The sequence below is a fragment of the Hippoglossus stenolepis genome, chromosome 9, assembly GCF_022539355.2.
Source record: "Hippoglossus stenolepis isolate QCI-W04-F060 chromosome 9, HSTE1.2, whole genome shotgun sequence".
NCBI lineage: Eukaryota > Metazoa > Chordata > Actinopteri > Pleuronectiformes > Pleuronectidae > Hippoglossus > Hippoglossus stenolepis.
The window spans coordinates 10,954,217-10,963,308 of NC_061491.1; the positions used below are offsets into that span (position 1 = coordinate 10,954,217).

Sequence of the window (9,092 nt, forward strand, 5' to 3'; positions counted from 1 at the left end):
AACTCTTTCACAGTGATACTCACAAAAGCACAGGGGAAGATTAGAAGAATAATTCAGAGGTTTTCTGGGTCAAAGGCCACCTTAGCACTGACAAGCAAAATCAAATCACAGCTAAGGAAATGAGCCATGAAACGCTGATTGCTCCATACATAATGACCCTTTTCCAGTTGCTTAGCTCAAGAATTATATGATTGTGCAGAGTGCTGACTTCACTGCAAACATGAGCGCTGCTTGCACATATTGCCTGAGTGTATAATCAAATCAAGACAATTGATACAAGGAGTGAACAAATATCTCTTAGTATGTGCGAACAATGGATCTTTGTTGCACAACAGAGCCCTCAGAAAGCTAATACACTGACCGAAGGTAGAACACCTCTGGGGACTGGGAGCCCAGCTTGTGCTCAACAATAATTGGTTGCGCTTTTATTGGATAATTCAGACATTGGCAGGACCCAGTTAAGTTGATTTTTAAAACGGCAGTGAGCATATGTGCTTCGTCATGGCAACCATGGGAAAAGTACCATCGAGAGAATAATGCTTGAGCAGGGCACAGCTTTAGCATAATTGCCACAGTAAGAGCAATGCTTTCTGCTATACAATGAAACTGATTATGATTCATGTGACCGAAAAGACAGATCACTGTCTGCCAAGTCCAAGGTTTCAAATAACCACACTATGGGCTATATTCCTCATGAGAAAAGCCAGCTAAGCTTCTGCCCCCACCCATATCATCCCAGCTCTGACACTTTCACACCTCGGCTCATACATCAATATGGAACTTGGGGCACCAGGCCTGTAACTAAAAACTCAACTTCTGGGTATGGGTGGGAAATTCCCCACACAGGTCACTGATAGGTTTCCCTAAAGAAGGAAAGACATTTCTTGCTTGTTGCTTCGGATGTTTACAAGGTAGCATGCACCCCCTAACTAAGGGACTTACCAGCGCCTCTGTCAGTTACACATGTGATATCAGAGGGAACTACAGTAGGGCGATTGTGGGAGGCTTTGTGAGCCGAAGCTTCAAGCCAACAAAGTGTGGGCTTGACTGTGTCTGAAAACCTCATGCTGATAAATGGCCTCTCCAAGAACACAAACTCGGAGCACAAGGCCCCTGCTGCACACGACCCAAACTGCTACCTCTGCTGCTGGCAGAATCTGATTACAGGCAGGCCCCGAGGACAGGCAGGTCATTGAGAGCACAGAGATGAGCAAACAATAAGATATTATCTGAAGGAATCTTCAGCTTTCCAAAGGAAAATGGTCCCTCTCAGTGTCACACTGACGATAGGATCCTCAACCTGACACTGAATCAGCCATTTAAGAAGAATGAACACTGCTGCCCATTCATACATAGCCACTAAAATAATGAGAGCTCTTTTTTCACCCTTGTTTAAGATATATAAAGGGGAGCTCATGAGGCTTTGCGAGACAAGGCTATGCAGAAACCGGAGCACGCAGCTGACTCAGATGAATATGCCTTTACAATGATTGGGTATTGAATGAACAATCCTATAGTCTTTTCCTTCATTCTTATGTACGTGTACATAATACACGTGCTTGGCTTCATTGCACTTCGCTGCTCCATTGTAATGCATTTTTGCAAGATGACTTACAAACAATTCTTTAAATGAATCAGCTGATCATGAGCCTGAAACATTGAGGTTGATAAATGACACTGGGACTCTTGCCAACAAAGCTGGTCAGAGCTGTATATCACATGGTCTGATCATGTTAATCCTGTGTGGGTTCGTTTTTGTTCTTCTCAGACAGTGACATCTTGTGGACACCTGGCCTCACTTATTGTGTTCAGGTCACAGGCTATGCTTATGTTAAAAGTTATATAGCCATTGTATTTATGTATGTATGCTGTTTGAACATTATCTTCCAATCTAGTATTAGTGCTGTGCACTCAGTGATGAGGGTGAAGAACTGTATCGATCATGATGGCAATTTAATTATTTTTTATGATATATTTATTTATGTAAGGTAGAATGTGATAGATAATGTGATAAGTAGAGAAGGGATAGGTTTGGGAGCAAATTTCTAGTATTTGTATGGAGTTTTGGTTCACAACATTATATTGTGATTAAAAATGGATTTATATAAAAAGAAAACACTGTTGAAGAACTATGAACTATGAGCTAAAGTAGAATGCCATATAACATGTATTATTTTTATGAGTATGCACTTATAGCAAAATCCAAGTACACATAATTTTTGTTCAATGGATTGTGACAAAAACTGTCAAAATAGATTTTTAAAAATACATTTATTTCGGTACCTACAGTGTATGTACTTATTTGTACTTATTATGACTAGATTTAAAACTATTACCTTCTTTCTAGAACCAATTTAAAATGCATGTGATTCCCTTGCAAAGAGTACAGCTGTTATGAAATACTGCAACTGACAAGTAAAATCAAACCTGGTTCATGGTATTATTGTTTAACTTTCAGTAAACATACTTTTTTTTTATTGTATTTGTTTATTGTATGCACGTATAGAAAAAAAATCGTGTAATTTGAATACATGTTAAAGGGATCATGTAAAAATATAAATAGATAAATAAATACATTAATTGAGGACTACAGCCATGACATATGCAATTGTGATTTCTCGTGATGTCTCGCGATATTACCCAGCAGTTGGGCACTTACACACCTCGTAGAGGAGCAGCGATGAGAGGAGAGGCTAAATCCCTCGGTTGTTCAGTGTCAGTCTAAAGAAAGATCAAGCTCTAACCCTTCTTCTCGCAAACGTTCACCTAGAAACCAAAAAGCCCCAAACCCGCTGTATGTCAGACGTGATTTTCCGCTCGTACGTGAAGTGAGATTTGAGAGTGCGCGGCTACAAAAAGCCGAATTGTATGTGTGAGGTGCGAACCGTTAGCTGACGGGCTAGCTAGCATAGCCACTGGAGCAATGGCGTTGAAAAGAATACAGAAGGTGAGTGTGTATTTCTTTCATCAGTCTCATCGTAAACGTGTTATTTTTAAAGCGTGGGAGCCTCGGTGAAGATTAACCGTGGCGTTTAGCTGTTTGTGTCGCTCCCCTTAGCCGTGCTGGCTTTTTGTGCTAATATTCAAAATAACACAAGAGACAAAAGACGAGCTAGCCCGCTGCTGGCCCTGTTGGTGCATTGCTACACTAACGCAGGCCAACTCGGACCTCTCCTACGTGTTGTTGTGACAGCTGCCTCTTGTTTACGTGCAATGTGTGTTTTCGTTTTTTTCCTGACGTAACTTAGCACCATAGTGGCTAGCGTATGCCAAACAAGCCGTGTCCCAGGGCGGCGCTAGGCTAGCAGTCATTCAGCAAAGGTTAGTATGAGCTGTGGTTTGCTCGGTGGACGTGCACAGGGTTTGTTATTGAACTGCTCGCTCGTTATCTCTATCGTTGTTGCTGATGATGTGTTTAATCGCTGAATGACAGCTGCCTGCTGGTTGCCAAAATTGAACCCTGGTGTCAGCGTTGCCATATATGGAATGGCAAATGGGGCAGTGGAGCAGGCCATGGTGTGTATTTATATAACAGAATAGATAGGCTTCCCGTTAAATAACGGGCTTTATGTCTTTTTCAAACCAATCCTCCTGTGCTCATTGTCATTTCATGACTGACGAGTGTGTAATAGGATTTGGTGAAAGTTGACATTCATTTCTGATATATTAAATGGAATTTTACACATAAGATTATTGTTTTGCTTTGGTTATTTCTATAGAACCTATTTGTTTTGATTCTGTTCATCTCTGTGACCTTCATAGTCGATATCCTCATGGAAAAACTGAACTGATGACTAAAGCGTTTATGGAATCAGCTGTCCGTGAACCACCATTAATATAGATTGTAAAACAGACATCACAGCCACTAAAAGGACGAATAGTAGTTGCAACCTGTCTTCATTTTAGTGTTGATAATGACATTATATTCCCCTCCTCAAAATTAGGTTATCCCACTGCATATAAAGCCTGAAATTATGTTGATTTAAAATCCGATAGTGTTTCGAAAAAGGCAAATTTCTGTAGCAAAGCAAGACGTTATATCAAAATGAATACAATAAATTCCCGACCTATAGTTATGACATTCACTTTATTTGTCCACTGAGTGAGGTTCTAGCATCATTATATTCACTCAGTACTGCTTACTACTAAAACTAACACATACTAATAGATGTGAAACTACTACTTCTTTTTGCAGCACTGATTTCAAATGAATATGATTTCTTATCAAAGAGTACAGTTGTCACAACACTGCAACTGACCAGTACATCAAAGATAATTTATTATATTTGTGTCATTTTTTTTTAGGAACTGTCAGATCTGCAGCGGGACCCACCTGCGCAGTGCTCTGCTGGACCAGTCGGAGAGGATTGTAAGTAGTTAGAAAATTGCTGCATCTGCATATGCTTGAACCCAAAAATATGTAATTGTAATGTAGAGAGACATTTCTAAGATTACAGTGAAGTATGGCATGCGCCCAGTGTTTGCATCTCAACGTATATACCAATGTATAATTTATCTTGTTTCTCCCTCAGTGTTTCATTGGCAGGCAACAATAATGGGACCGGTAGGTTACTCTGAAGCTTACACCACTTGAATTATGCAACAAAATGGCTGTAGAAAAACTTATCTTGTTTCTATTTCTATTTAATTAGGGTGACAGCCCATATCAGGGCGGAGTGTTTTTCCTCACCATCCACTTCCCTACAGATTACCCCTTCAAACCACCCAAAGTGAGTAAGGGTATGCCTTAAGTGTCACTACGGCTGTGGCATCACATGTCCCACCTCATTTAAATTCAATTATAGTCTTCTTTTATATTTACTGTGTAACATAATTTGCTTCACTGGAAAAGTATAACATTCTTTTCCTGTTCTGTCACAGGTTGCATTCACCACAAAAATTTACCATCCTAATATCAACAGCAATGGAAGTATTTGTCTGGATATACTGAGATCACAATGGTCACCTGCACTTACAGTATCAAAAGGTAAGAGATAATATAAGACATTTCTAACTCTGTTGACTTTTATTTATTAAAACAAGTCTAATGTTGACCCGACATGCACAGTACAAGGGCACTGACTCTGTCACCAGTAAATGAATTGCAGAAATTCATGCTACTCGCTAAACCTGATGGGACAAGGGGAAGTGATTACTTTTAGACTGGGCTTTGGTGTTGCTGCTTTATTGTTCATAGCAGGTTTGTATCGTGAGCTGTTTCAGACATGACCTGCGGGTAATAATGAATTGGCTACGAAGTCTACCTGCAGTTTGCTGAATTTCTACGGACATTATACTAGGAAGCCTGGTAGATAAAGTCCCTAGAAACTGTGGAGCGTCTCACTTGAACATTTGCGTTCAGACACGCACCTCCTGTAGAGAAAATACAGAGGATCTGCATAATTCAGTGCATGTCTGAAAGCAGCTAGATTAATTATTTCACACCTTAAAACAGACTTTTCTTTTTTTGTTTTCTTTTTCAGTTTAATATTTTAAATAGAATACATACAAATTACTATGTACGTTTGATGATTACAATAATATCCACTAGGTATCAACATATAACTAGTTATAGTTATTTGGTCATGTGTCTACTGATATTCTGTTTTGTAATATTGCCCGGCCCTACTATCATATTTATCTAAAATATCACTGTACTAGTGTTAGGAGGTTTGAAAAATATGTGCCTGTACTCATCAATGTCGTATCTATTTCTTCCCCATTTATTGCAATCTTTAATTTTAACTTTCTGATTCCTTCCTCCGCAGTTTTATTGTCAATCTGCTCTCTTCTTTGTGATCCGAACCCGGATGACCCACTGGTACCAGAGATTGCCCACACATACAAGGCTGACAGGGAAAAGTGAGTGTAACACACTGGCATTTAATATTCTTGGAGTTAAAATATTTACAATGCTAAAACTGTACTTCTAAACTTTGCATGTGTTTTACAGGTACAACAAATTAGCGAGAGAATGGACACAGAAGTATGCAATGTGAAAAATGCCAGGGAGATCAAAAATACAAACGAGAACAAAATAAACACGTTTGATTTGTAACTTGAGGCAAGTAAGCAACAGAGGAAAAATAAACTAGACAAAAGCCCACGTTTTGGAGAAGGAAGCGATACAATGAGGTACAGTGCCACCTGGCTTTCCGTGTGCTGAGCTGCTACCATGTGCTGTCCTTCATGACTTGTATGGATCTGCTGAGCAGGACCTGATGGGCTCCTTATGCCCTCCCATATGGAATACTGGAAAACTAACCACTGTCCATGCCACCACACTCAGACTTTCAACTGTTTCTCCTGCTATTTTATTCATCACTGTCATTGTTGCTATTCATTTGCATCATTGTTACTGTCAAAGAGTCATATCATTTTTGCTACTCAGAAAACAAAATGTTTGATTAATTTAGGAGATTGGCTGTCCCTTCATTTCTGAGGTACTGTCTGTGTCCCACTGGATGTCTTGTTATTACTATATCTCCTTGTATTTAGTGGCCTTTCTGTGTCCTTATTTTCAAATGGTGTATGTGCAATTGAGGCAGAATGTTCCCTGTTCAACACAAAATGGTGCTGTGCCATTACCAGCAGCTGATCTGTTGGCACATACTGTCTCTACCCCGCAACAATGTGAAAGACGCAAAGAAGGATTGGTCTCTTATCACTCAATGCATTTCATATCATGGCAGTATTTAGTTGGTTTGAAGATATTAGGGAACTGCTGGGAAGAGCTTGCTGTCCCTCGCCTCACTGTCGTGGCGTCCCACGGGGCAAATGTCAACATTCATTTTTCTCACATGGTGTCATTGCCCTTATATCCTGTATAAGTAGTCACCCACGGCTGGTGTCCATAGTGCACAAAATACTGCTGTTGTATGACATGTTTCTTGTGTGGCTATGAACATAGCTACTCTTTGGCATAGAGCTAAGCTGTATGCCGCCTCCTCAGTAAAGTTACTCAGGTATCAAACCAAATCATCAGCCTTTACATGCAGTGACCCATGTTGAGAAGAATTACCAGGGCCCATATCACCAGGTTTCTAAAAAAATCATAGTGCTGATCTACGTTCACTGGTTTGTTCACATACAAAACAGCTCATGCTTCCTGAAGAGGCAAACTGATCAATGACAGATCAGCACTCCTGGGGTTTTGAATGCATGTAGGCCCTGGTGGTCTGTGTTGTCATTTAGTCACACAGGGCTTCTTTCACTCGTTGTCCTTGAGTTCTTTTCATCACTATTTCCATTTTGAACAACACTTTGGATGTGAAAAGCTGTTTAATGATGCTGTTGAACATGTACATGCTAGTGTTTTTCTAAAATGAAATGGCCTTTGGCTACAGCTGGTGTCAGTTACACTCAATGAGGAATTTGAGCAGAATAACTTTTTGCAGAGCCAAGTAATTTGAAGTCATATGTGTTGTTACTTGAAGTGAACAAATTAGGTAACTTGCCATGACAGTTTTATATGCTTTAAGTATCAGGTGATGTGAAGTTTTTTCTTAAATTTAATCCATCATCGGTCTGCAAAGGTTTTTGTTTTGTTTTGGGGATAAATAATCCACACTAAAACAGTTTTGCCTAAGTGATACATTATGTGACCTTTTGTATTGTATCTTTAGATGCTTTAGTTTTAGGTTCTTTTTTTTAGTTTCGTTCATTCATGTCACCAGAAGTGAACATGATTTTGATTCGTCATGATATTAGTTTTAATGTAACCCATTGTGACTGTTGGATTAAGTAGTTAGCAAATGCAATTTTTGTTTTTAATCATTGCTCATAATGTGCTGATGCTGCCAATATAAAGGGAATTATTTGATGTTTGAAAGGAGAATAAGTTCTTTTTGCTATTGAGGCATTATTGAATGGTTTCAGACAGAACAATGCATAGTAAAGCATGAAATTAGTAGATCTGCTTGTAGAATTAACCCAATGGTTTAGGCACAGAATATAGATTTTCATGATTGTTAACTACTGTGGAGAAAAAAGTCAAATCAGGTTGTCCTGAAATACAGTATATATTAAAACAATTTAAAAAATGTATCCTCTAAATGCTGTTACAAAGTCTTTTTGCTGACAGACCACAATTGAAAATAACTTGCGTGTAATAGTACTAGTTCAAACTTTGTGAGCATTGTCATGACTTCATCTGGCTATTTATTTATTTGAAAGCAGGGTATCTTCCAGCTGTTCCAACTGAATGCAGCCTCTTCATTTCATCATCTGGGTGATGCTGCATTGACTTCCATTGTCCAGTGTGCTCAGTAGAGTTTCTTTAGGCAGCTTGGCATGCTTTGCACTCTGGAGAATCCTCCTCACAGCCATTAGCAGGATATCAGGGATTTCGTTACAATTCATCCGCCTAACACCTCTGACTAAAAATTTTAGCCTTAACCCTCATTTTTGTATATACACAATCATAAACTGTAAATTTGCTATCAGGGCTGTATATCCCCCATATGGGTGAATCATTTCATCAGTAGATGTGGAAACCTGCTTGAACAGTACCAGTATAAGTTTTCTTTTGTTTTTGTTGTTGAAATGTTTCAGCCTGGTTTTCTCTGAATGCAGGATCAGCTGACATGCATCTTAAAAATCTGGAATACTTGTGCTTGAACTGCCACCATGAACATCCACATGTCCTCACATAGCCTACATAAGATTAACTATTGACCTTGTCATGAAGTGAATAAAGCTCATCTTGGTTTACCTTTGTCTGCAGCCATTTCTGTCTCTTTCTTTATTCCACAATGTGGATCTAGGTAACAGCCTCACGAGTTAGAAGCCTATGTGGTTTTGAAAGGTGTGTTTTGTGAGTGTGGCCTCCAAATATAAAAAAATGTATGTATTAATCGAAAACAAAAGGATGGCACAATATCTTCATGCACTGTAGATACAATTCGTATCCACACGGGGTCAACAAAAAGTTGCTTTTGACATAAAGCGTGCCTGTAAGCGAGGGTGGGTTTGATTTAACGGGCTGTACTGCGAGGTTTTTGCGGTGCAGACAACGCCATACATTCCAACATCAAACTTTAATCGTCTAAAGTGTTAATATGATGCATATTCAAAATACGTTTCAAACTGTA

General features: G+C 39.2%; 1 protein-coding gene across 2 annotated transcripts; it reads left to right on the forward strand.

Moving 5' to 3' along the window:
• The first annotated feature begins 2,636 nt into the window (after positions 1-2,636).
• ube2d4 (ubiquitin-conjugating enzyme E2D 4 (putative)) lies at positions 2,637-8,717 on the forward strand. Of its 2 annotated transcripts, none has more exons than XM_035165190.2 (7): positions 2,637-2,947; positions 4,306-4,369; positions 4,533-4,564; positions 4,653-4,730; positions 4,882-4,987; positions 5,769-5,862; positions 5,954-8,717. In XM_035165190.2, the coding sequence occupies exons 1-7, from the start codon at positions 2,924-2,926 to the stop codon at positions 5,997-5,999; spliced, it is 444 nt and encodes a 147-aa protein (XP_035021081.1). In that variant the 5' UTR covers positions 2,637-2,923; the 3' UTR covers positions 6,000-8,717. The 2 variants fall into 2 exon arrangements, with proteins under 2 accessions (XP_035021081.1, XP_035021082.1); XM_035165191.2 differs by lacking the exon at positions 2,637-2,947 and adding an exon at positions 3,210-3,321.
• Positions 8,718-9,092: the final 375 nt, after the last annotated feature.